At 48.4% G+C, this 26,468-nt stretch overlaps 10 protein-coding genes across 10 annotated transcripts; 4 read left to right on the forward strand and 6 right to left on the reverse strand.

Moving 5' to 3' along the window:
* Positions 1-1,009: 1,009 nt before the first annotated feature.
* On the forward strand, positions 1,010-2,551 carry PEX2_074020 (GSK family serine/threonine-protein kinase; the record flags this gene model as incomplete). The annotated part of the gene is made up of 7 exons (XM_016744672.1): positions 1,010-1,055; positions 1,104-1,276; positions 1,339-1,422; positions 1,510-1,858; positions 1,919-2,112; positions 2,163-2,367; positions 2,418-2,551. 7 exons carry the CDS (start codon positions 1,010-1,012, stop codon positions 2,549-2,551), a joined length of 1,185 nt encoding a protein of 394 aa, XP_016600445.1.
* A 1,054-nt stretch (positions 2,552-3,605) lies between these two features.
* Positions 3,606-6,445, forward strand: PEX2_074030 (NCBP1 family protein; the record flags this gene model as incomplete). The annotated part of the gene is made up of 7 exons (XM_016744673.1): positions 3,606-3,666; positions 3,731-3,825; positions 3,909-4,015; positions 4,072-4,339; positions 4,396-5,291; positions 5,349-5,530; positions 5,586-6,445. 7 exons carry the CDS (start codon positions 3,606-3,608, stop codon positions 6,443-6,445), a joined length of 2,469 nt encoding a protein of 822 aa, XP_016600446.1.
* Positions 6,446-7,132: 687 nt separating this feature from the next.
* On the reverse strand, positions 7,133-8,780 carry PEX2_074040 (C2H2-type zinc finger protein; the record flags this gene model as incomplete). Its single annotated transcript, XM_016744674.1, has 4 exons — positions 7,133-7,558; positions 7,665-7,838; positions 7,913-7,993; positions 8,040-8,780. The coding sequence occupies 4 exons, from the start codon at positions 8,778-8,780 to the stop codon at positions 7,133-7,135; spliced, it is 1,422 nt and encodes a 473-aa protein (XP_016600447.1).
* A 2,146-nt stretch (positions 8,781-10,926) lies between these two features.
* Positions 10,927-13,279, reverse strand: rcoA (uncharacterized protein; the record flags this gene model as incomplete). The annotated part of the gene is made up of 8 exons (XM_016744675.1): positions 10,927-10,951; positions 11,025-11,100; positions 11,155-11,287; positions 11,349-11,819; positions 11,891-12,426; positions 12,493-12,818; positions 12,892-12,973; positions 13,159-13,279. The coding sequence occupies 8 exons, from the start codon at positions 13,277-13,279 to the stop codon at positions 10,927-10,929; spliced, it is 1,770 nt and encodes a 589-aa protein (XP_016600448.1).
* Positions 13,280-14,473: 1,194 nt separating this feature from the next.
* Positions 14,474-15,603, forward strand: PEX2_074060 (sterol desaturase family protein; the record flags this gene model as incomplete). The annotated part of the gene is made up of 2 exons (XM_016744676.1): positions 14,474-14,742; positions 14,820-15,603. 2 exons carry the CDS (start codon positions 14,474-14,476, stop codon positions 15,601-15,603), a joined length of 1,053 nt encoding a protein of 350 aa, XP_016600449.1.
* Positions 15,604-16,280: 677 nt separating this feature from the next.
* On the reverse strand, positions 16,281-17,036 carry PEX2_074070 (uncharacterized protein; the record flags this gene model as incomplete). Its single annotated transcript, XM_016744677.1, has 1 exon — positions 16,281-17,036. The coding sequence occupies one exon, from the start codon at positions 17,034-17,036 to the stop codon at positions 16,281-16,283; it is 756 nt and encodes a 251-aa protein (XP_016600450.1).
* Positions 17,037-17,098: 62 nt separating this feature from the next.
* On the reverse strand, positions 17,099-17,428 carry PEX2_074080 (uncharacterized protein; the record flags this gene model as incomplete). The annotated part of the gene is made up of 1 exon (XM_016744678.1): positions 17,099-17,428. One exon carries the CDS (start codon positions 17,426-17,428, stop codon positions 17,099-17,101), a length of 330 nt encoding a protein of 109 aa, XP_016600451.1.
* A 474-nt stretch (positions 17,429-17,902) lies between these two features.
* On the reverse strand, positions 17,903-23,181 carry PEX2_074090 (Ribosomal protein S10; the record flags this gene model as incomplete). Its single annotated transcript, XM_016744679.1, has 15 exons — positions 17,903-18,843; positions 18,908-19,226; positions 20,043-20,081; positions 20,136-20,142; positions 20,217-20,661; positions 20,711-20,829; positions 20,896-21,011; positions 21,064-21,144; positions 21,210-21,687; positions 21,734-21,770; positions 22,070-22,192; positions 22,273-22,697; positions 22,765-22,809; positions 22,868-23,076; positions 23,131-23,181. The coding sequence occupies 15 exons, from the start codon at positions 23,179-23,181 to the stop codon at positions 17,903-17,905; spliced, it is 3,435 nt and encodes a 1,144-aa protein (XP_016600452.1).
* Positions 23,182-23,764: 583 nt separating this feature from the next.
* On the forward strand, positions 23,765-25,049 carry PEX2_074100 (purine-nucleoside phosphorylase; the record flags this gene model as incomplete). The annotated part of the gene is made up of 7 exons (XM_016744680.1): positions 23,765-23,966; positions 24,015-24,093; positions 24,145-24,224; positions 24,295-24,359; positions 24,421-24,623; positions 24,673-24,952; positions 25,005-25,049. 7 exons carry the CDS (start codon positions 23,765-23,767, stop codon positions 25,047-25,049), a joined length of 954 nt encoding a protein of 317 aa, XP_016600453.1.
* Positions 25,050-25,207: 158 nt separating this feature from the next.
* PEX2_074110 (Fcf2 domain-containing protein) lies at positions 25,208-26,157 on the reverse strand (the record flags this gene model as incomplete). The annotated part of the gene is made up of 3 exons (XM_016744681.1): positions 25,208-25,582; positions 25,812-25,962; positions 26,018-26,157. 3 exons carry the CDS (start codon positions 26,155-26,157, stop codon positions 25,208-25,210), a joined length of 666 nt encoding a protein of 221 aa, XP_016600454.1.
* Positions 26,158-26,468: the final 311 nt, after the last annotated feature.

Raw genomic sequence — 26,468 nt, forward strand, 5'->3', positions numbered from 1 at the left:
GGGGGGGGGGGGGGGGTTTATATAGGGTGTAATAGCCATAAACAGATATAGTATAGTATGGCATACTATGTATAGCTTGAATTATAATCCCACTACCCCGGAGACTCCGCTTTCTCCAAAAAAGTCTTTTTTTTTTCTTTTTTCTTTTTTTCTTTTTTTTTTTTCAATGTTTCCCGGATTTCGTACACCGGCAGGTATTGGTAAATACAGCAATAACATCCGTACCTAGGTACGTACGATTTCATTTCCCGAATATTGGTAAATAACCGTAAGTTACAATACTTATACTGTAAATGGAATAATTATCATATTATTTCGATCTATTTCCTATTTTCTATGAGAGATATATATACACACATACCTAAGAAACTAATAAATTATATGTAGCTTACTAGAAATTGAAAAGGAAAAGAAAAAAAAAGGATAAATAAAATAAAACCAAGACCATAAAGAGCAATTACCTGAGAGAAGAGTTGGTGAACTTGAACTTGTAGCTCTCCCGCCCCTCTCTTTTTCCTTCTTTTTCCCCCCTCCCGAATTGCTCAACCCTCGTAAGACATTGGCTTTGAATCTATTTCGCTTTTTTTAACTTATATTTGTTTTCTTTGAGAGGAAAAAAACCCCCAACCTCAAGAATCAGATTTTTAAAAAAAAGATTCCTCAAACAAAAAGAAACAGAAAACAAAAAAAAAAAAAGAACAAGCAAAAGGAAATCCATTCCATCAACGTCACCTTTCTTTCGCCCTGAACCCGCCCCAATTTTACCTAACCTTTCCCTAGTCTAACCCGTCTTATTTCACTCGATTCAACTTCATTGGTTGAACATTCTCTACTCAAAGTTGCCCACCTTCTCCTCTCTCATTCTTCTTCTTCCCTACTTTTACTTGACATTCTTGGCTCCCGGCCATTTTGCTTCCTTTCCCATCGGTCCTTCCGCCCCTCCCTACTCCACCCCGGTTTAACCACCCAAAACGGTCTTCTCAACTTCACATATCTATCTATCTCCGCGATGTCACAGAATCGTCCCGGGTTGTTCCCGACTTTGCGCATGGGTGGTAAGATATTATGCTCAATTTCAATGGGGGAAAACTGACCTTTCCCAGAGGTCATCCGGGAGAAGGTCCAAGATGGACTGACCGGCGAATCTAAGGAGATCTCCTACACCCAGTGCAAGATTGTGGGCAATGGCTCCTTCGGTGTGGTGTTTCAGACCAAGATGGCTCCGAGCGGGGAAGATGCTGCCATCAAGAGAGTCCTCCAGGATAAGCGGTTCAAGGTAAATGGAGTTCTCAATCCGGGATCGGTATGGGTGTCGGATCACTAACCTAGTCTCTCTAGAACCGTGAGCTGCAAATCATGCGGATTGTGCGCCATCCTAACATTGTCGAACTCAAAGCCTTTTACTACTCCAACGGCGACAGGGTATGTGTCTCCTGGGTGTCCCGCCCGATCGTCTTTCCGTCCCCTCATTCCCGTGGGCTGACCGTGCCCCCGATTTCCCCTCAATAGAAAGATGAAGTCTATCTCAACCTCGTCCTCGAGTATGTCCCCGAGACGGTGTACCGCGCATCGCGCTACTTCAACAAACTCAAGACTACGATGCCTATGCTCGAGGTCAAGCTTTACATCTACCAACTCTTCCGGTCGCTGGCCTACATCCACTCACAGGGTATCTGCCATCGTGATATCAAGCCCCAGAACCTTCTTTTGGATCCCGCTACTGGTATCCTGAAGCTTTGCGATTTCGGATCCGCTAAGATTCTGATCGAAAATGAGCCTAACGTTTCATACATCTGCTCTCGCTACTACCGGGCGCCCGAATTAATTTTTGGTGCGACCAACTATACAACAAAGATTGGTACATATTCCTTTTCTCCAGAGAACTCACATTATATTCTAACTTATTTTTTTTCTCTAGATGTTTGGTCGACTGGTTGTGTGATGGCAGAATTGATGCTTGGACAACCCCTCTTCCCCGGTGAATCGGGCATTGACCAGCTGGTAGAAATCATCAAGGTTTTGGGCACCCCAACTCGGGAACAAATCCGCACCATGAACCCCAACTATATGGAGCACAAGTTCCCTCAAATCAAGCCCCATCCCTTCAACAAGGTATTTTTCCATCCTCCCCCCCGGTCTGTAGTGGTGCTGACCCGGACTAGGTTTTCCGTAAGGCACCACCGGAGGCTATTGACCTCATCTCCGCCCTTCTGGAATACACCCCGACACAACGGTTGTCTGCGGTTGAAGCGATGTGCCATCCCTTCTTCGATGAGCTCCGCGACCCGAACACCCGTCTACCGGACTCCCGTCACCACAACAACCCCTCCAAGGATCTCCCCGCCCTTTTCGATTTCTCACAACATGGTAAAATATCTCACCTTCTTTAGAGACGAACCCCACTAATCAATATTCAGAACTTTCGATTGCCCCTGATCTCAACGCCCAGATGATTCCCCCTCACGCTCGCCCAGCCCTCGAAGCTCGCGGTCTCGGCCTCGATACCTTCAAACCTCTTTCCAAGGAGGAGATGCTTGCGCACCTCGACTGAGTTGACGAGTGTGTGTCCTCCGCCCTCCGCGAGGGATACGTCTGTTCGTTGTGCCGCCATTTGCACTTTGCGTGAGATTCGACCTGCCAACCAAGTTCCATCATGATCTTGAGTAAGCTCTGAATTGAGAGTTGACTGCCTTGTCTTTTTTTCTTCTTTTTCTTTGGGGACTCGATATGCCTCAACCCCGGACATGGTGGAACCTTGGGAACTGGTGAATAGGCAGGGAATGGTATGAAGTAGGAAAAGTGCATCCTCTAATGGCTGGGAAGCGGAAACCATGTTTCTTCGGGGTGGTAAGGGTTGATGGTTTTCACGCAATGGGAGGTCATGGCCTGGAGTTTATTTTGAGGTGTCTGAGACAGCTCTTGGGAGGAAAAAGTGATACCCTTTCTGTGTACGTCTGCCTTTGGGGGTCGGAGACTGCATAGTTTCATCGGTCGAGGGGAAGAACCCCCAGACGCAGCAAGTCGATCTCGACCCCGGATGGAGGGATGAATCTTCCCACAAATGCATCGGAGATCTTGAAGATTTCTTTGGATACACGTTTAGGGAGGACCCTTCTCTGATGGTCAATTTCTCGTCTTGCAGCGCTAGAATCCCCGTTCGTTCTTCCCTTTGCTTCCTTGATTTTCTTTTTTTTTTTGTTCGCAATATCCTTGTATCAGATTCATCGGGCTCGGCTGGTTCCCCGGTCCTCCGACTTACCGGCCATGGGCTATATGTCATTCCAGTTCTCAAGCAGACGATTCTCCTTTCTTTCTTTCTTTCTTTTTCTCCGGTAGTGATGCGTAAGGAATAAATGGGATTTGAACAGTGTAAATTTTGTACTGTGTAGGGTGGAATATAGTCAATTCTCCCACATCTTCATGTTTTGCCCATAGACACTTCCACTACCGCAGGGGTACCGGGTCCGGAACTTCAATTCCCCCTTCCGAGCTCCCCCATTCACCTCAAGCTAGCTGTCACCCTCGCTTTCCACTTCCCCAGAATCACTGTCTCTACGATAGTAATCTGGTATTACAACGGCTTATTGGATTGATTCCAGAACATAATGGCCGAAAACGACCGTCGAAACCAAGGCTACAGGGGTGGGCGCAAACGCCGTTATAGAGGTAAGAGACACGAATCTGGTAAGCTTACCGGACAACACGCTAACATGGCTTGCCATTCTCTCAGATGATGATGACTTCGATCGCCGCCCTCAAAGGCGCAGATATGAGGAGCCATTGTTCGTCCAGGTCCGACGGCAGTTGTTGACCATTGCGGAATCGGTACGGGCCTCGTTTTTTTTTTTTTTTCCGCCGCGCGCATTGCGCTCTACTGATATAAACTAACGCTTATGTCTCATTGATAGGCTGCTCGCAGAGCAGAAGATGACGTCCAGGGCATTGCGAAGACAGTCACCGATAACTACGACGACGACGAGATCCGCCGCGACTTTGTCAACATCTCCCTTGATCTGTATGTGTCGGTGTACTCAATTCACTGGGAAATATTACTAACTTGGATCTGTGTAGTGTTCTTGAACAACCCATGAAAATTCCTTTTATCGCCGGCACGGTCCTGGTCGCACATAGTCTCAAGCCCGAGCTTGGGTCGGAGGTTTTGAGCAAGGCAGCTGAGGCCTTGCAGAAGTACATTGATATTGGCGCATGGCGTGAAGTCAAGCTTCTTATTCGCTTCCTGGGTATTCTCCAGCCGGTCTATGAGGGTGACGGTATCTTCCCTCTTCTGGAAGAGCTGTTCGCTCGTGCAGTCGATCTCCAAACTGCCTCTTCGGAAGACGTAAGTTGATTTAATTGACCCTGTGATGATGAACCTTCTCTAACAGCTTTTCTCAGCTTCTTGGCCTTGAATTGGTCAAGATTATCCAGTTCACCATTCCTTATGTTATGCTGTCCCCTGCCACTGGCTTCGAGGCCCAGGCTTCCGCGCTTCTGGAGAAGACCGACATTATTGCATCCACGCCGCACGCCCTCGTCGATTTGGTGAACACATTCAGCCCCGAGGAGAACCCAGAGGCAGCTGGTCAAAGTGTGATCAGTTTGATGCAGACTCAACTTCAAGGGGAGGCCAACCAGGGCTGGGAGCTTAAGTGCCTCCCTCGTCCTTGGAAAGACCTCCAGGATCCCGAAACGGATGAGCCCAAGTCTTTCGAATCGGTGACCAAGGTTCCTTTCCCCACGGTCACAGTGCCTAACCCTGTACCAAACGGCGTGCGTCCTCTCTTCCCGGAGGTCTACCTTTCGGTGTATGCCAACCAAGAAGTAGACACCGTTCCAGCTATTACAGACATCTCCTCTTCGCTTATTCGAGATGCACTGGTTGATACTATCAACCTCCTCGACTTCAACCGTGTTGCTACGGCCAAGTTCCTGATCGATATTGACTGCTACTTTACCCCTACCACATTCGTGAAGCGTGCCACACCTTTCGACCGAATGCGCGAGCTTATAGGAGAGGTACAGCCGTGGAAGCCCGAGGATGTGGCAGTGGATGCAGTGTTCTCGCAGCTATTCCAATTGCCAGCGTCGGAGCACAAGCTCGTCTACTATCACTCTGTTCTCACCGAGTGCTGCAAGATTGCCCCCGCAGCAATTGCACCAAGTTTGGGCCGTGCAATCCGATTCTTGTACAACAGCCTAGAGACAATGGATTTGGAGCTCAGCAACCGTTTCCTGGATTGGTTCGCTCACCACTTGAGCAACTTCGGGTTCACATGGAAATGGAGCGAGTGGTAAGTCGAAAAGGTCAGCTTCCACACGTTGTAATCAGCGATCTAACAATTTTACAGGACTGATGATCTTGATCTGCCCGCCATTGACCCAAGAATGGCGTTCATCCATGGTGCTTTGGACAAGGAAATTCGGTTGAGCTTTGCCCAGCGCATTAAGGGAACTCTTCCTGATCCCTACCCCAAGCTGATCACACCAGGCAAAGAGAAGGATACTCCCGAGTTCAAATATTCCTCTGAAAGTAAGTTTACTTCGTCATGAGATGGCAGGGAACAGTTGCTAACTAGAATTCCCAGTGGCACCATACTCCAAAGAAGGACAAGAACTCATGCAGCTTATTCGGAAGAAGGCAAGCGACGAAGAAATTCAGCCCGTCATCACAGCCATCGAAGACCAGGCGAAGAGTCAAGGCGTCGATGACCCCAAGATCCCCTCAACAGATGCATTCGTAACCTCGCTCTGCTTCGTCGGATCCAAATCGCTCTCTCACGTCCTGTCATGCATCGAACGGAGCAAAGATCGCCTCCTGGCCATCGGCACGGAATCTCAGCATGCCCGCTGCCAAATCATCACCTCCGTCATGGACTACTGGGTCGACCAGCCTGGTATTGCCATCAATATCATCGACAAGCTACTGAACTACACCATCCTCACCCCGCTCTCCGTTCTTGAATGGGCCCTCTCCGAGTCCGTCGCGGCAGGAACCATCCTCTCAAAGCCCCACGTCTTCGAGATGATCTCCGCCACCGTTGGCAAGGTCACTAATCGCATGCGCCAGATCGTCGCCGCCCGCGCCCAGCCCGGCCTTTACGAGCCCCAGCTTAGCGTCATCGACGAGACCCTTGCTCGTGAGCGCACAGACATGGAAGCCCTCTTCAAGTACATCGAGGACTCCATCGTCTCCGTCGCTGCTGGAAGCAACGACGAACAGATGGAGCGCGGTGATGGCAGCGGCACTCTCCCCGAGGACGGCATTATCCGCCAATGGGGCCGTCGCTGGCTCCGAGTATTCCGGAGAAAGGCTGCCGTCGAGGAGTCCTTCATCTCTGATGCACTGGCTAACGCTACTCCACTCGGTACCCAGGCCCCGCCTGTTTCTGGGCGGGAGGATGCTGCGGATGGAGATTTGGATATTGCCGATGCCGATGCGCAATAGAGCTGTCACATTTATGGATGCCATCTCGGTCAGGTATCAGCTTATGCATGCTGCGTTCTCGCATTTGATCTCTTCGAACTGTTTCATTAAATGATTTATGTCCCGGAGAGCTTTTTTTTTTTTTTTTTGCCCTTTTTTTTCTATCTTTCCTCTGCATTGTACACTTTAACTCCGGGTCTTCGTCTTCAACTAAGGCCGACAGAAATATGAAAATCTCTCTCCCATTATTCCAAAGACCTCAATTCATTTCGAGACATGATTGATCTGCGCCTTGCCCACCTACGTAATTAAGTTGTACAGAACTAGAAGAAGCAAAGAAACACTCCCCAAGACCCTGTTGATTCAACCGTGCAACCCTAGCACGGGGATATCCCAAGTCCAAAATACATATAAAAAGTCATGAATCGTGTAGATGTTGATAAACCCTAAAGGAAAAGAGTAGGGGTAGGGGGAAAAGAAGAAATAGAAAAGGTCTGAGAAAAATACATGCAACTGGAAGTCGGATCGGATCCTCTTCCTGTATACAGCGCATTTCTCAGGACGCCCTGAAGAAAATGAGACAAAAGATGAAAAGGTAATGAACAGTGGGAATCAGCAAGTAATGAGATCAAGGATATCAAAAGGGGGGTGCAGACGAATACAAAGGAATATAAAAAGAAGAAGAAAGAGTCCCGAGACCAAACCCAATTAATGCCCATGTCCATGACCATGACTATGACCACCATGTCCATGAACATGACCCCTACGGTCGATATAATAAGGCTCCGCATCATCGCCTTCACTACTAGAAGCATTATAAACGGAGAAGCCATCCTCAAAGCTCCCGCGGCGCATCTGCATCTGCATCTTCGAAACACCCTCCTCGGACTCAACAGACTGTATTCGATCCATGGAGTCGCAGCTACTCTGCGCATCAGATCGTTTGGTCGTCGAGATCCGTCGGTCCTTGCCACGGCCCTTGATGCCCTTGTTGCTGTTTTTATACAGCCCGGCGAAATATATCCACAGCTCGCGGTCTGCCGGGTTCATGTTCATCGCTCCGTTCTCGCCCATCTGCGAGAAGCGGACGGTTAGATTATGGAGTGTTGCTGCGTGGAACTTGTTTTGGTGGGACTGTTTTGGGTGAGGGAATGGTTAGCTTGGGTTTGTTTAAATGATGGCAAGTCAGTGCTGATGTGGACAGAGTGGAAAGATAAGGAGGGAGAGGACAGGGACTTACCTTGAGATTGCCTAGTTGGGTAAACTGCTTGCCACATTCATCTAGACGGCAGTCGAACCGTTTAGATTGATCATGGGTGAGCTTGTGAGCGCGGACGTTGCCTCGCTGAGCGAATCGCTTATGGCAGATCTCACATTGGAAGGGCTTTTCACCCGTGTGTCGCCGCTGATGGGTCTAGGTTTTAAAAACGCATGTTAGTGTGTGCCTCGTGCATCCTACTCGCATGGCGCGGCAGCTGATGTGCTTACCTTGAGGTTGCCTTGCTGCGAGAATCGTTGCCCGCATGAGGGCTCCTTGCATATCTGCCACATTCCAAAAACGATTAGTTGCTGATCCTCACACCAAATTCCAGTTTAGAACTATGTCTGTACTCACAAATGGCTTGTCGCCTGTGTGTGCCCTGATGTGGATGTCCAGGTGTGTTTTCTGCGCGAAACTTTTGCCACAGCCTGGAAGGCTACAGTTGTACTTGCGCTTCTTGCCTGAGCGCGATAGCTGACCTTCGTTGGCATGGTAGCAGCGCGGTGGCGTGGGTGAGGCAGTCGGGTAAGATACGGGATAGGCTTGTGGTGCCGGTGCTGCCAGATGTTGGAGTGGTGGTAGCGCTTGCTGGGTTGGTGACGAGGCATGCTTGGCCTGGATTGCCTTCATCAGGACATCCACATTGGTTGAGAAGGCGATGTCAGCGGGGGTTTCCTTCGTTTCGTTCGTTGTCCCGACTGGTGAACTGTGGCCTTCGGTCGAAATCTGCACCCGTGGACCATGGTCGGGGGTAGACTTTACTGTCTGGCTGATGGCGTTCTTTGCCGGGCGAATCTCTGGAAGAGACTGCAACGGTTGTTCCGTTGTGAGGCGCAGTGGTTGCGGGTGTATCGGGTGCTGACTAGGGACAAAGTATTGCTGATAAGGATTCGAGTGTGCATGTGTGTGACCCACGGAGTGACCAAAGCTGTAAGGCAAGCTACTCGGGGTCTGGTAAGGCAACGAGTACGGTGCTGTTTGATGCGAATAGAAGGGAAAGTTTTGGCTCAGGGTTGAGTCCATCGAGCGTCTTTGTGCAAATGCACCAACAGCGTGACCGGGGAACTCGTAAGAGACGGGCTCTGCAGTCTCCATCTTTGTCACTGAGTCCAGATCTTCTGAGTATGTTTTCAGAAAGGCAAGGATACCTTCTCCCTCCGGATCTCCCAGATACCAATGTATCTCAATGTATACCTGTCTTCGGGATGAAAGGCTTTTCTGTGTAGTTTTTGACAATGTCCTGAAACCTAACCCCCCCGGTGGTATTTGGGTTCTGGCTGAGTTGCTTTTCAAGAAGAAGCAAGGATAAGGAAAATAGACAAACCGACCGACCAAAGCACAATCAGTCTATAGATCTGGATCTATATATATGAGATGGGAGGGAAAGGAAATAGCAAATATATGCAGGTCATGCTGTGAAGAGAGAATATAATGATTGACAACTAGCGATGATCTTCCGCATCGACCGTGGCGCCGATCTAGATATAGGGTCTCAATGCAATGGCGGGGGCGACAGGGGGAAGTCAGCCGGTGAGAAGATAGTTGAGAAGCCCCATTTTGCCTGTATGACGTTTAGTAATTGATAAAAAAATAATAACAGGTCAAAAAAAAGGGGGGGAGGGGAGAAGAGCAGTTCGAGGCCAGAGATACATGCAAATGTACGGAGTATACGGAGTACCCGAGTGTTTGATTCGATGATCTCCGGGGGATCCTGGATGATTCAAGGCGACCTGACTCCACCGGAGGAAAATAATATATAAATAAAAAAAAAGAAAACGAATCAAATGGAGAGGACGAACTGGAGTTCTTGGGGTTGCTAGAGCCCTGGCAAGCCCTGACAAGCCCCGAAGCCCTGAAGCACTGAAGCACTGGAGCATACAGGTGCATTGCATAGTCCATGAGATGCATGGTTTGCTTTGGACGCATCAAATTCCTGTACCACGAGGAATAGTAATTCTCATTAGTGGTAATGTATTTCGACTCATTCGGTGTGAAAATGTGTGTCAGTCACACAGGATATACTCGCAGCCGCGACTGGCGACGAAGGTCTTCATCTTTCTTCCCCCCCTGTACTTCCATACCTTCCCCATACTCTGTATACCCTTTGTAGGTAAAATTGATGAAGAGACTGACATCTGTCAGACTCAAAATCTCCCCAAGAAAAAGAAAGGAAAACACGCAAACCCATCGTGCTGTGCATCTCTCCCCTCGAGGAGACGGGCCGGGCCTTCAAATCGCGGAATTCCCAAGTGGGCCGTGATCAACCTGCAGTCGACATGTAGATTATTCAGTCGATCTCGGAGTCAGCAATCACTCAATGGCCAGGCCGTAATTACGAGTACCAGGATGCGCCATCCCGATAGTCGCCAATAGTGTCCGATCTCAGCCCATCGAATATCCCAGCTAGCCGCCTATGGCCCTGGAAAATGCAGTCGGGTGATCTGAATCTCTTGGAAAGCCAATCAAATTGTCCCTCTCCCATTCAGTGCGATCTATCGCTCTCTCTCTCTCTCTCTTTTTTTGGGGGGGGAGTGGGGGAAAGAGTCGATTTTGGCCAGGAAAAGTCAGCATGGAGCTTTGGTCTGGTCTCGATGTCTTTTCCCCCTTAAACTGGAAATAGATCTTGACCCATAGGTCCATAGATCATGTCGATCGTAGCCACTCGTGGGCTTAGCTCCATATTGGGGACGATCCGAGAAGTGACAGCCATGTCCATCTGACACGAGTGGCAACCCTGCACGTCCTGCGTCGAAATGAGGTATCGGGACTTGTCATGGTTCCTGCAGGGGTGCGACTAGTCTTCATGAACTACTTCCTGAATGGGCGAAGGCACCTAGACTCTGCATGTGCGTTAAGCCTAAATCGGTGATGAGATTTGGATCAGCAGGGGATTTGGAGGTGTATAATACCCAAGTACGGAATATGCTGTATTCGAATTGTTCTCGGAGGCTCTGTGGTGATTCGGACGGACAGGGATGGTGTTGTTGGGAAGTTCAGCTCGTTCCAGAATGTGTGCCCGTGTGACCCTTTTTTACGTCTACCATCTACCACATACACCTACACATACAGTTGTACTATAATGATATACCAGATATATAGAGAATGGCAATTTTGGAATTGAGAGGAAAAAAAAGGAGTTCACGTATACACTAAAGTGTAGGGGGAAAAATAAATAGAAAATTCAACATAAAGCCCATAACCAAAGCAAAAACATCATATTGCGCCCAAAGGATCAACCCTTTCATCGTCCAGTGTATGCCGAGTATCTAGAAGGAAAAAAAAGTCAGCTTATGACCTGAAACATGGTCAGGGGAAAAAACAAAACACTAAAACACTCACCTCCAGATTCGTGCACGCATGTCTCCACTGCCGGTCGCGAACAGGTTGCCAGTAGGACTGGGTGCAACCGAGATGACTATTCCGAGTTAGAGAGTTAAAGATGACAATGCAAGCTAAGAATGAAACTCACCAGAGTTCTTGTGGCCTTGAAGCATCATCTGGGCATTTCCAGTCACTGGGTCCCAGAACTGAACACCACGATCCTTGGAACCGCTCATCACCCAGGCACCGTCGGGTGTCAGACACACACTGAGAACAAAGTCCTAGATGGGAGTCAAAAAGTTAGCTTCTGCCTGTCTCTTTCAAAGTAATCTCGGATCTAACCTTGTGGCCCTCGAATGTACGAATGCACTTGCCGCCCTTGATGGCACTGTGAGGGTGCATGCCTCGGGGAACGGTAAGCTCCCAGAGCTTGATAGTCTTGTCCAGACTGCCACTGACAAGGTCACGGCCATTGGGCGCGAATGCGACCGAGTAGACACTGTCCTTGTGGCCATCTGGGTTCTCCAGGCGCTCCACCAGGTATCCAGTTGTAGTGTCCCAAACGCGCACGCTCTTGTCCAATGAACCTGCAGCCACGTAACGGCCATCCGGAGACATAGCCACAGTAGTGACACCATCTTCGATGCTAAGAGTGTAGACAAGCTTGCCATCGAGAATATCCCAAAGGCGCACGGTCTTGTCTCCACTGCCAGAGGCGATGAATCGACCGTTGCCAGCAAAGTCCAACGAGTAGATGTCCTGCTCGTGTCCACTAAAGATGTGCTTGATGGTGCGCTGGTTGATATCCCAAACCTAAACCCCCAATCCAATTCAGTCAGCAATCTTCCCACATACCGGTGGTTCCATATAATCCGAAAACTTACGCGAATCTGCTTATCCTCAGCACCAGTCGCAAGATATTTGCCATCGGGACTGAAGCAAACGCTGCGAATGTACAGGTCGCCGTCCTTATCGACATTCTCATCCTGAAGAGTGGCCACATTCTGACCGGTAGTCACGTCGAAGATTTGAGCTGAGCGGTTGCAGCCCGTAGCCAAGTACTTGCCATCACGGCTGAAGCGCACACAGCAAACGACGCTATCGTGGTTCAAATGATGCACCAGCTCCACATCGAGGACACGCTGGACCTCGGGGTTGAACACGGCGTACCAATCGGAGCCCTCACGCTTCTGCGACGGAGGCAAATCATCGGGGTTCCAGTTTGCCAGCATGTTTCCGGGACGTTCGGCTGTGCGGCCGAGAGGGGGGTTCGGGGGAGTCGGACGAGGAATCTGAGGGGATGCACGGGGATCCGGGTAGGCGATGTGGGTTTGCTGAGGGGTACCAGGGCCTGGGGGAACACGGCCACGGCCCTTACCAGGGCCTGGGGATGCAGTGGGGGGTGGAGGCGGCCCATAGCCTGGGAGATGAACGATCCAACGGGTCAGCGGACTGGGCGACGATTTTCATAAACACAACGACATACCGTTCACAGCAGCGCCAGCCGGATATCCTCCAAAGGAGCTCTGCTGGGGTTGCGGTGCGCCAGGCTGAGCGACCGAAGCAGGCTGTTGCAGGGGATGCTGGGGAGGCTGCTGATCCTGGGGAAGGGAAGGTGCAAGACCGGGGCCACTACCTGGTGGGTTGGTCATGATACCGCCAAACAGATTACTGGGGCCGTGGCCCAAGGCAGGTGGGGGAGCCTGGGAAGGAGCTGTATGAGCCGCAGCCGGTCCGCCGATGTGGGAAGGAATAGTTTGCACGCCACGCGACTCAAGTTCGTGTCGCAGCATCCGAATCTCAGCTTCGTAGCTAAAAGAAAAAAAAAGAAAATGCAATGTCAGAGAGGGTGATTCAAGTTTTCAAGGAGGTAACGGAAACAAACTCTTGCTTGATCTTGATTTGCGCCTGTTCCAGTTGATAGACCTTCTGACGGATCATCTCCATCTCCTGGAGTTGACCGGTCACTGCATGATCTGTCAGTTAGATAACATTTCAGCGAATGTCGGAACCCATGGAGCTGCAGTCATTGGGAAAAATGAGCTGGCAGCTACTTGTATGAAACGGTTGGACAGGGGGAGGGAGCTCGAGGCGCAAATGGCCTGAGTATAGGAGAGGGATAATAATGTGTCAAAAGGGACTGGTAACATACACTGATGCTCAAATTCACCGGTGTTTCGCGACTGGCTCTCAAACTCCTGGCGCAGTTGATCCAGCAACTCCGTCAGACGGGAGTTGGGAGCGGGAACCATCCCGCGATGAGCGTTGTACATGGTGGGATCTTTTTTTTTTTTTTCTTCTTGTTCTTCACAAGTCACAGAAAGACAAAAGCGATGTTCGGATGACAGCTCTCAGCGAATGGGATCGCAACCAAGGTTTCGACCTGGACTCAATGATCTTGATCACTGAGGCTTCAATGCTTGGTGGATAGCACCACGCAGCTAGCCACAGCGATAGTGGGCGATACAATATAAACTGGAAGATGAGAATGGGGGTGTAGCGGTAAGAGGGGTGGAAGAGGCTGGCAGATGACACTTTAAAGCGGGAAGGTTTGAGTTTGGGGGGAAGGCGGCAGTGGTTGACGCGAGAAGCGAGGTCATAGGCGAGAAGCGCAGCGGGTCTTACCGTAGACTACTAGTACTTTTGAACCTAGTACAATAATAATAATTGTGTATAACATATATGACATATATAACAGATAAATTCAAGCAGATGATATTGACACTATATACATTATAAAATGTATAAATGAAAACCAAGAGGCCGACTATGTACGTACTAGGCCTAAATACCGTACATTTGTACATGGATGGGTCCAGATCTTGAGGTTCACATAAAACCGGTATTATTTGGCTGAAGATACCCGAAATACCAGGGAATACTTGGATCTACACCCGCAAGTGCGGGCAGTGGAGGTACCTCTGAGTACGGGAAGCAGAAGTGGAACTGGCCCGTGCAGTACCAATTTAGTACTGCAATTACTGTCTGTAATGTACATTTGTTATTGCCTGATCAATCAGGCCATAATTAGCCACAGAGGATGGCGCTTCAGGCATCAAGGCATAAACTGTGGCCAACCAGGGGTTCTATTTTTTTAAGTTTTTTCTTTTTTCTTTTTTTTCTTTAGTACAACATATGTTGTAGACCACTGAGGTATGTATGTATGGAGTATGGAGTATATATATGAAGTGATTGAAAAGAGAAATATATCAAAAAAATAATCTAATATTATACTTTTATATACTCTAACAATGTCCACTCATAAGATAACTATATAATCCCGCATCAGACCATTTCCCCCCTGGATCAATTGGCTTATTAAGAAAAGGTGGCATCGCAACGGCTGTGGCGGTTCCGCGCTGGTGTGACTACTTCGTTATTCGCCGCGAATCTCCTTTTTTGTTCCTTCAAGTACTCCTCAATTCTTCCCTTTCTCCTTCCCCCCAACCCTATCTGTGCCCTCAATCATGGATATCATTCTGGAATTATGGGACACCTTCATTGGTGATCGCCTCTATTCAACACTTCTCCCCACCTCTCTCTCTTCGTCCGTTTCGCTGCCGGCCTTCGTTAATGCGGCCGCGAACACTTCAATGGCCCTTTTTGGACCGGAACCTTATGTCTATGAACAGGCTACACAGATGATCTACCTGGAACCCTCGAAATACGCATACCTGAGTGTTTGGCCCAGGAACAATGTCTACCGTCAATTTACAAGCTTTTTCCTGATTACTTGGTAAATGCGCCAATCCCTTGGGGATTTCCATATCGCCACTTTTTTCCGTGTCAGCACAAGAACTAACACTCAATTAGGCTGTTTGGTCTGCTCGTTTATTTCGTGGTCGCTACACTTTCATACATCTTTATCTGGGACAAGACAACTTACAACCACCCCAAATTCCTCAAGAACCAGATTGGTCTGGAGATCAGACAAGCCATGGCCGCAATGCCTCCAATGTCACTGTTGACAGCTCCTTTCTTCGTTCTTGAGGTCCGCGGATACGCCAAACTCTACGACACCACCGCCGAAGAGCCCTTCCCGTACTACAGCCTCATCCAAATCCCCTTCTTCATCTGCTTTACCGATTTTTTCATCTACTGGATCCACCGTGGCCTGCACCACCCCCGCGTCTACAAGACCCTGCACAAGCCTCACCACAAGTGGATCATGCCGAGCCCTTATGCCTCGCATGCCTTCCACCCGCTCGATGGCTGGTCCCAGAGTGTGCCGTACCACGTCTTCCCCTTCATCTTCCCCCTGCAGAAGTTCGCCTACGTCTTCCTGTTCGGCTTCATCAACCTCTGGACCGTCTTCATCCATGACGGCGAGTACGTTGCCAACAGCCCCATCGTGAACGGTGCTGCCTGCCACACCATGCACCACTTGTACTTCAACTACAACTACGGACAGTTCACCACTCTGTGGGATCGCCTGGGTGGCAGCTACCGCAAACCCAACGAGGAGCTTTTCCGCAGAGAGACGAAGATGGGCGACAAGGAGTGGAAGCGCCAGGCTAAGGAGATGGAGTCGATCCTCAAGGATGTCGAGGGTGAAGACGATCGCAGCTACTCCTCCGACAAGAAGAAGAATCTTTGAAACGACGACTGCATCACATTCTTCACGACTTCACAATTATTGGTTCTAGACTACAGGGATCAATCGAGACCCATCGCAGACTCCCCGATAGACGGGGCTGGGGCTGTATGTCTTGGCTTTCTTGGCCTGGATTTTGGGTTTGGACTTTTGCATCTCCCTGTCGTTTTTGGGTGCCATTTTTTTACGCTAATTCAAGTACATTAATTCGCCCTGTGCATTTCTTATCTGTTTTAATACTTCCAAAACTGACCGCCACCACTCTAGCCTGCTTGTGGTCTATCCCATTTTGTACATAATGCTCTTTTCTTCTTCCTCTTTCTTCTGTGGGCAGTCCAAATGCACTTGGTTAGGTCTTTCTGTACATCTTTCTTCTATGTGTTGCAAGCTCATGTGGTCATCTTAAGGCCGAAAATGGATGCATGTGTGTATGATACGTTCGAATCTATCAAACAAGAAATACCAAATTAGTTCAAAATAATTCATAAGAACTAATATTCAAAATCATAATCTACATTCATCTTGTGTTTCCATCAAGTACTCTTAACCCCAAACAACCAGTCACACTTTGGAAGAATGGCCGGCTGAAATCTAACAGACCAAACCACCTGGTCTTCGCGAGGCAAAGACTGCGATCGCTGCCACCCGTGGAACAAGAATGGTGGGCATCCTTGCGCTCGCTACTGGAGAGTCTGTATGATAACACCTCGCGATCCGTCAGTCGCATGAAACCCATTCTCAGCCAAATCCTGCTCCCGACTCGGCCAGACCTCCGCACTGAACTTCCCGGGTTCAGCAGAAGCAAGTCGCTTGTGAAGAGCAACCACTCGATTAGCCTGGTGAGAATCCCCACACTCCAGCACCGTGAGCTTGGCCTTCAACTTGAATGCCAGAGTGAGGATGCGGTGGTAGAAGATATCCTCAGGCATGCAGTCGTCCACCCCGGAGCTTGGGTGTGGAGGCACGAGTGCCAGCTTGGGCTCAAAGCGCCGTACACTGCGCGCAGTGGTGCCGTTGCGGAACTCCGCTTGGGATATGTAGGGCGGGTTGGAGATTAATAGATCACATCCACTCTCTTGGTCGGGTGATGAGATGTCCAGTGCTCCAATATCGGAGAATTGGGTTTTCAGTATTGACTCAAGGGACGGTACTGAATTGTCACTGTCATATCCGAGAACATCGGCGCGATGGAACTGGATGTCTGTCCCTGCGCTGGGTGCCAACTGGCCCAGTTGCAGGTTATGCTCAAGGTTCTCTCGGGCCAAGCATAAGGCCGTACGACTGATGTCCACCCCTTTTATCTCCAGCTGGAAATCAGGAGCAAGTAATGCGTGCAGAAGAAGTGGTATGCAGCCTGTGCCAGTGCAGAGGTCAATGACGCGCAAGGGTCTCGCCTGATTGGGAGACTTGGACTTGTCATTACAGCCCAGGGCCATTTGACGGACTAGATTGGCCGCTTGGTATGTATATGATTCAGTTTCTGGCCTATGAAAGGTTGTCAGCAAGAAATCCCTCTTTTAGAAATCCGATGGGCTGACCTTGGGATCAGAACGCCTCTTCGGCAGAGAATTTCCAAGTCACCGAATGGTTGATCTCCAAGAATATATTGGAGGGGATATCCTCTAGATCGCATCTGACACATAGATCTCAATCGGCTTCTCCATGCCTTTGGTCTTGAAAGAGACTCGCTATCGCGAACTGCCCGCTCCTGTAGCCAGCGAAGTTCATTGCGAGCAGAATCGACTGTGCGGCATTCTTTGAGGAGTATAGGCAAAAGATAGTTTTCCCGTTGGGCTTTTAGGATGACAGAAAACGGGATTCGGGGCATTATGGGAAATTGGAGGTCAGTCAAGGAACGTTGGTGCCAAGAGATTCCACCCGATGTTGCCAAGATATATATAATTCAATATACAACATACTAGAATGAATATGTTAAGATTGTTAAACAGAACAATAGTCTCAAGTCAAAGATATCATCTAATACAAAGTGTAGGTAACGACAGAATAACTCCACCGGTTGGAGAAGTGAGAAGTGAGAAGTGAGAAGAGGAAGGGGAAGAGGAAGGAACGAACACTAACGGTATAACCCAACCCTGAAAGTCAGAAAGATATGTACACATATGTACACTACTATACAGGAAATAAGAATTGAAAAATTCGATGCTGTCCATTTCATAACACATAAGAACTAGGCAATTGAGAGTATGACGGAAAAGAATTCTAGGGATAGCCTTCCCAGACTCCAAATACACCATAGTATGCAAGACATATACATAAGAAGAAAAGTATGTGATCAAAGGCCTTACAGAGCCAGAAGAGCTCCTACACCGGCAAGGCCGACAGCCAGGTGTTTCGGCATAGCGGTCGCCCTAGGAATGGCCATATTTCCAGTGGCCGAGGCCGAGCCGTAGAGGCTGGATCCTCCAGCCGGACCTCCGATGCGAGCGGCGGTGCCACCAACTGGTGCGGTAGTCACTGGGTTCGAGACTGCAGTCGCACCGGGGACGGAATCGGTGCCAGTCCCAATCTCCAAGATATCATTCTCGGTGGTGTTAAAGTTGGTGCTGGCGAGGGAGATCTCATTATTGGCGAGATCGTATACCACGTACGCACTGCGAAGGAACGTATCTCCCAGGACTGCCGTGCTGCTTCCCGCGGGAACAATACCGAAAATGCAGGCCCGCTTGCCGTTTCGGAAATAGAGGTCGCCAGCATCGATGATCATCTCATTGATGCCCACGTTAATCGTCGGGGATGAGAACGTGTAACTGAGGGTGATGTCCTCGTCTGCCATGCTGCATTCAACATAGCCAATGCCACTGTCCGACTCGTAAGAGACCCCGAGATCATCGTAGATCTCTTGAACAAGGGCGTCCGGAAGGTATGTAAGAGAGCTTCCCGAGTCCAGTAACACACCTGCGGGAATGGAGCTCGAAGAATAGGTATTTTCACTGGATGAATTGGTGAGGGACACCTTAGTGAGCGCAATAATGAACTCCGAGTACTGTCCGCCGACCTTCTGGACGGGGACTGTTTGCAGGGCGCCATGGTATTTCTTACTGTTGACTCCACCAAACAAGATCGAGCCGGTGTTTGCATCCAGGTCGTTCAACCAGAGACTGTAGGCATTTGATTGGATTACTCCTTTGTTGACCATCGCCTTGGGTAGGTTGGCATAAGCCGAGTCTCCATTTCTGCCAACCTGAACTTCATTCGTAGTGTATCCTATACCTAGCACACCCTCTGTACACAAACATCCATGTCAGCCTTGTGATAATTGGCGTTATATCTGACACAAACCACTCACCTGAAGAGCCAGACGAAAACCCAACGCCAAATTGGAAGTCTTTAATAGTTGTGCCTCCGATAGTAAGAGTGTCGGTCACATAGTCTCCGGCGGCGCCGGATCCATCGGCATAGCTGATATTGAAGTCCGAGTTCACAAATGAATATGAAGAGGAAGAACTCGGGTCGTAGGTACCGGCTTCGGCGCAGACGTTTTTGGTGGATGCACAGAGAGTAGAATTTGGCGTATTGGTCCACAAATCACTACTTCCAGTGTCGAGAACCAGACGTACGCTCTGTTTCGGGGTACCCAGAGTGACATTACAGAAGTATAAAGTTTCCTAGGCAGAAACATTAGTATTCCATAAGATTATGTATCTAAATATAGATTATCATGTGTACCTCATTGTCCAATGCCTGACTGACTGTCGAACGTTTCCTCCTTACTCGATCTCTAGCGACGGGATCGAGAACATCCTTTCGTTGAATATCCATTTGCACCACGGCGGGATTATCTCTTCGATGAAGGGTGATGCCCCAGACTGGCATCACCAGGCCGGTGACCAATAGGATCCATGCATTTTTCATAACGCCGATCGTCCTCCCCGAGTTCGGTCCGAAAGTGAAATATCTATTCGTGTTTTTTTGGGGGGGAGGGAGGGGGGGATTTTGGATTGGTGGGTAGCAAGTTAAAGTAAGTTGAAGAAGTTGAAGAATTCAAAGAAATTGAGAGGAATAAAGGTCAAGAAAAAGAAATAAGAAATGGGGCTGATATCTTTCTTGGAGTTACTCGGCTCCAACCGGATTTACCTGTAAGCAGCAATTTATGGATACAATACTATACTAGTAGTATTAGTATTAGTAGTACTCCGTACTATTAGTTACTATCAGTACTATTAGTACTATTAGTACTATTAGTACTCCGTACTATAAATACTATAAATACTATAATTACTAGTATGTATTATATTCTGTTGCTTGAACGGGTAACGCGGATGTCCAAGTGCTGTCGTCACCATAAAATTGTACAAGGCATCCTTCTTTACTCCGTATAAACACTAATATATCCTATACAACATAATTGAAAGTAGTCCACTAAAATCAAAAAGCCATAATCCTTATCCTTGGAAATCCTTAAGCATACGTACGCGACATACGTAGTGGAGTGATGACGCGGTGGACTCCACTTCAGCCCCCTTTAGGGTTGAATTTACACACTCTTATACTTCCTTATATATTGTACAACATACCATCGTACTATACAAATCACTCTATTATTGTACTATCGTACTATTGTACAGCCCCATATAACTCTCACTTTTGCCACTTACAGACCTATCGCATCTCGAATTTGCTGCATGGTCACCCGACTGTTGGCCCGAGCTGCTGCAGCACCCTCCTCAGCAACTGACTCCAGGTAACCAGTCTTATCCTCCATGATCGTAATATACCGATCCCGGATCTCTTGCAAATGATAGGCGATCCGGTCTGCAACATGTTCCTTGAGCGATCGAAGACTTGCATTGTGGAAGTCAGCCGCGATATCCTCGCATGATACACCTTCCAGGTGGCTTAGGATCTCAATAAGATTAGACACCCCAGGCCGACGGGTCGGATCGTAGGTGATGCTAGATTCCGAGTCTGTCAGGGCTACCTTGACTTTCTTGCGGATTTCGGCCGGCGAGTCAGTAAGGATGATCCGGGATTTCTCATCGGCGTGCGATTTGGACATCTTTGAAGTGGGTTCCTTGAGGGACATCACTCGCTTGGCAGGAGCTGGTCAAGTTAGGATCTGGTCTGTTCCTTCTGGCAACTGTTATCTTACATATCAATGCCTCTGGGATGGGGAAAATCGGCCCGTAGACGTGGTTGAAGCTGTTCGCGGTATATCTGGAAAACTCCAGGTGCTGTCTTTGGTCTTCTCCGACCGGGACATGGGTAGCTCTTGGTGATCATTAGTAAAATTAAATAAATAAATAAAACACGCGCTCATGCAGACAAGGAACATACCTGTGAACAAGGATATCGGCAGCTTGTAGTACTGGATAGGAGAAAAGACCAAGTCGCAGTTGTGCCCGTGCTGTCGAATCATCAAGGGTTGCGTCATCCGGCAGCTGTAGCTTACTCTGGACAGTGTCAATAGAATGCTCTTATATAAAAGATTACAGGGCCGCTCACCTTCCACTGTGTCATACGCGACAGGTACCCCATGGAAGCCACCGTGCTGAGAATCCACATCAACTCAGTATGCGCCGGCACCTGATTAATGTCAATATAAAGTCTCTATTGTGCTTAGCAGCTGACAGCTATAAGACAGAACCTACATCGGACTGGTAGAATATTGTAGAGCGCTTAGGATCCAGGCCCACAGCAAGCAACGTTGCAAAGGCCTCTTTTTTCCATCGCTTCAATTGGGCTGGATCTTGCGGTACTGTCAATGCATGTAGATCAACAATAGAGAAAAGTAGTTTGGTTCCTTCAGCTGCATCGTGCTGAAGCTTGACCCATTGATGTAAAGCCCCGAGATAATTGCCTAAATGAGGCACACCAGTTGGCTGGATCCCAGAAAATATAATGGGCTCTTGTGCTGGCGTGGTCTTTGAGCTGTTCCAACGATGGCATCTCTTTGGGAGAAGGGAGAGCCCGCTTGGACGGATATGGAGATATTTCGCACGCAATGTTCCCAGCGAGGCAAATTCAGGACGCATCGCGTTGGCAGACATCTCCGATAAACATTCAATCAGTGCGAGAATGGAAAAATTCAAGTGTAACCACTTCGCATTGCCGTAGTCCCCAATGACCCTGAAAAACGCGAAACGCGAAATATATCACGTGATTGGTATCGTACAATGTGTCGGCATAAAATTGTACTTGGGCATCATAGTCTACACCTATGATAGGCAAACTGCATATATTCCGTATAATATTATATTGGAGTGGTAGCACGTCTATTGGGGACTCGGTTGTGGCGAGCAACCTCCTTTTATATAATGTTCCTTTCATCCGGGCTTAAATGAGAATAGTAAAACAGTAAAATACATATGGCCTAGATCAAGAAGGCTTTTGAATATAATGAAAACATCGCCTGCAGCAAAGACACCAAGTCCAGATGTTCACGGGTATACAAGTTCAACAGTTGATCACCATTCCATCTATAGACGCTTGCGCTCTGCGAATCGCTCACTGTTCAACGTATCGAATATCGTGCCGGGAGCCGAGTTGTCCTTCCGTTGACCAAATTGCGCAAACTCGGGGCGAAGAGCTTCTTCCACCTCGGCAACAGAAGCGTCCATGGCCTTACCAGCATCTATTACACAGACAGTGATTAGTCCCTAATCATGAAAGATGCCATCCAGGCGAAAAAAGAAGAGAAAAGTGTAACCATACCGAGACTGTCGTGTTCCCAGATATTTGCCTTCATACCGACTCCATAAAACGCGTGCTTCCGGAGGAATGCAAGCCATGCCTGCACCGCTTGTGGATTTCCATCCTTGATCTGAATCAGTCGACGGAGAGTGATTCGTTCGAAGTTCTCCTGGCTCTTCTTGTGCACGAAGTTGCTTCGGGGTACGGTCCAGCGTTCAACAATGCGGGGGAGAGGCACAGGTCCGGACACCGGAAGATTGAGGTAGTAAGCGGCACGGATGGCAAAGTCCGTGAAGAACTCGACGTTACGAACGCTGTATGATCGCAATTGAAGGTCGCAGACTGGAAGACCGTACTCCACCTTCCTCCGCAAAGGCCGGAGGTATATGGCTTGCACGCTTCGTGGAAGTCGGCTCTCCTCACCGAAAGCTCCTAACCGTTCGGACCTAACCAAACTGTGAGCGGTGATCTTTGATATATTTTGACACTGAGCCAATTGCCTTGGATACTAACCATTCTTTCACACTAGGCTTAGTAATTTTCTCGGCTTCCGTCGGTCTGAATTATCTCAATTAGCGACAAACCCAAATTATACTAGATTTAAAGAGTATCTTACGTTACCGGAGCAGTCGATGCAGGGGCGGTAGCGGCGGGGGTAGCGGCGGGAGTCGCGATGGGAGTAGCAGCAGGTGTAGGGGCCACAGGGGTAGCTTTCGCAGAAGCAACTGGTGCAGGGGTCGGTGTTGGGTCTTGAACGGGTGTCTTCTCTTGCTCCGGCGGAGTTGGCTGGGACGGGGATGATAGAGGGCGGAATGGCACAGGGGCCTTCCAAGGAGGTGTTAGCGAGGAAATTGTGAATCAAATAAAATGAGAACATACCCTGAGGCGCTTGCTCACTCCAATTAAGGAGCGCGATGTGTATGAGAACATTGTTAATCGTGATTTTGAGGAAGATCCGTTGTTGTTAGCGGATGGGTTTTTTCGGGGAGCGAGTCCAGGGCGGTGAGTGTGGAACTTGGATATAGAAACTACGGTGATATATCTATTATACCTAGTATATTATTATACTATTGATATAATAATATAAAGAAAAAGGCAATTAAGCCAGCTTATAGGGGTTGATAAATAATATAATTATGATTAAAATGAGTGTGTGCAACCAATTCCATATGTTATACTCCGTACTCCGTCCTGTCTATATAGATACATATGCATGTTCCCTCGTAGGTGATCAACTCCCTTACACCAGGCTTTGAGATGAAACATTCGGTTGAATGAGTTAGTACATAGGTAGACATGTTTATCCTCCAAGGCTGCTTATCTCAAATGTTTTCTATGAATCGGATCATTGCAACCCCCGCCAAACTAGCGATCTGGGCAATGGAACCATGTGACTCCGCACTTGGAACCATCGCTTCTTCTTCTTTTTTTTTTTTTTTCTTTCACGCATCCTACTTTTTACTTGATATATATTCTACTCCTTTCAGTGTATACGATACCGACTCCTGCAAAAATGACAAAAATAGACCTGTCCTCGTTCGAGCGGGCTAACGAAGCAGTCTCTTATCTCAGAACCAAGTTGCCAGAGACCCTGCAAAAGCCCCAGGTTGCAATTGTATGTGGCTCAGGACTAGGAGGGCTTGCAGATACTATTCAACCCGAGTCACGAATTGAATTTGATTATGCATCTATCCCCCACTTCCCTCGCTCAACAGGTTGGTTATCTTTTTCAGGCTCAGGGCGGAGGTTCTAACATTCCACAGTCGTTGGTCATGCTGGGAAGCTGGTTTTTGGTCTTCTCGGCCAGAAAATCCCTGCAGTGTTGATGGTTGGCCGTGCTCAGTCAGCTTAAGCCCCCATTCTGCTTGTAATATCACAGCTGACCTGGCCTAGTTACTACGAGGGGCACTCGATTGATCAGGTGGCATTCCCAATTCGAGTGTTCAAGCAGTTGGAAGTGAATACGGTTGTCTGTACGTTCTACATGATGCTTAACAATGTGAAGATTGACGTTACAGAACGAGGATTAATGATGTTTGGTAGTGACCAATGCGGCCGGAGGTTTGAATTCTGAGTATGCTGTGGGGGATATCGTTCTATTGAATGATGTAGGAGGAACCACCATCCATCAAAGATATCGAGCTGAGTTATTCTAACAACGAATTACAGCATCTCTTCCTCGCAGGTCTGGCAGGAACTCATCCATTGAGAGGAGCCAATGAAGATGAATTTGGAGTGCGATTCCCACCTCTGTCTGACGCCTATGACCTTGAGCTCCGTCGCCATGTGCATCAGTCATGGAAGAAGGTCATCTCACCGGAAAGCAAGAGAAAGTTGCACGAGGGTGTATATGCATTTTGTGGAGGCCCCACGTAAGTCACAATCAAAATTCCTTTGGTATACGATTCTGATAGCATCAAGCTACGAAACAAGAGCCGAAAGCCGGATGCTTCGAATGCTCGGTGCCGATGTGGTTGGAATGTCTACAGTACCGGAGATTGTCACCGCCAGACATTGTGGCATGCGAGTGCTTGCTTTCAGTTTGGTCACTAACAAAGCCGTGTTGTCTCCTGTGCCTCGCGGAGATGACGATTTGCTTCAGAACAAAGCAGCCGGTGAACTGAGCGCTCTTCTAGAAGAGGGCATGGCAGGACACGAAGAGGTTCTTGAAGCTGGCCGCGCGGCGGCCATTGACATGCAGGTAAGATCGTTCTATCAATCCTTGGAAGATAGCGAAATTGACATCGATCTAGAAACTGGTTGTCGAAACCCTTGTGGATGTCTTTGATAGCGTTTAAGACTGGGCTTGACACACAATGAATCTCTCAGATCGTGACGATCGGGGTCTAGCTTATTAGGATAATAGCGTAGGCCATTTTTGTTGAGATGTCGGCCATGGCCAACAGGGGGGTTTTGCCACACCTGGCATAGTTTGACGAAAGTAGAGACGGAAATTTCACTTATTCTTCCGGGTTCTCTTTGCCTGCAGGTCCTTGTAGAAGGACTTCTTTCCGCTTGATTTGTTGGCTTGAATGTCCCTGTATTTGGCCTGGAAGCGCTTAGTGCCACGCTCAAGTGCCAATGTTTCCTCGACAAAGTTCTTCTTGCGGTCCTTCTTGGTGATACGATTGCTGAAGAACTCGGTAGGGCCCTCAATGATGGTTCCAACCTGGGAATATTCTGGCGGTTTGGCCTTGCCATTTTCCTTCTTATAGTGACGCTTGGGGTCAAGCACAGAACGCATTCGGATGAGCTGCAGATCTCTCTTAAGCTCTGGGGTCATTTCTGTCTTGGGGAGGTTGAACCACTCAGGTCCAGCAGTGGGCTTGTCCTATCAAAGGTGAGGATTGTTAGCAATTGCCCACAAATATCGCACACCAAGAAAATATAGTAATTGTGATGAATGCTCAGAGTAACTATGAATAAAAAGGCTCTCACTGGTGCAGCACAGCCCAAGACGGACTGGTTACGCCGCATCAAGCGCTTCGCGTTGGGAATATTTTCCTCATAGCAAAAAAAAAAGAAAGAACTGATAGCAAGGAGGTAATTGGGTGACTCACGGTATTAGCTTTCTTGATCTCAATCGCGCGAAGAGAGTTGGCCAACTCCTTCTGTTTTTGATCAGTGATCTTTGTAGCATCAACAATAGCAACATCATCTCCCTGGCGAATGTATGATTCCAGCGAGGACCCAGGTGACAATTTTGGGATCCTAGGGGAAGATTAGCCTAGATCCTAGCATATCAATCTTAAAAAGGTTCCCATACCTGATAGATGCCAGATCATCAGTCTGGTTGCTTAACGCATTGGGAGCCTTCAGTCGAGTCTCTGCCTCGAGAAGCAACTGCTGAATCTGATCATCAGTCAGGTCTTCCTGAACATCCTTCACACATGTTGAGTCAGCCATCCCTGGTGAATAGGGAGGGTAGCAAAACAAGAGGAACAAGAGGTTTAAGGTGAGTGGAGAGAATTTATATTTTTTCTTAGCTTTGCTTGCTCCTTCCCGGGGCCGGAAAAACGTTTATGAGAAATTTCTGCTTAGTGCGAGAGTGGAGTGGAGTCATGTGATTTCCAATACTTAAAGTAACAGTATCTGGTACTAACAGAAACGCCTGTCATATTATAGAAACAATAAGTATCCAGTACTTACTGCTAAAGTACTACCTGAATGGTACAGCTCATGTATTAAAAGTCATAGACCCCGAGGGATTCACCTAT

This window comes from Penicillium expansum (genome assembly GCF_000769745.1).
Source record: "Penicillium expansum strain MD-8 chromosome Unknown contig256, whole genome shotgun sequence".
Taxonomy (NCBI): Eukaryota; Fungi; Ascomycota; class Eurotiomycetes; order Eurotiales; family Aspergillaceae; genus Penicillium; species Penicillium expansum.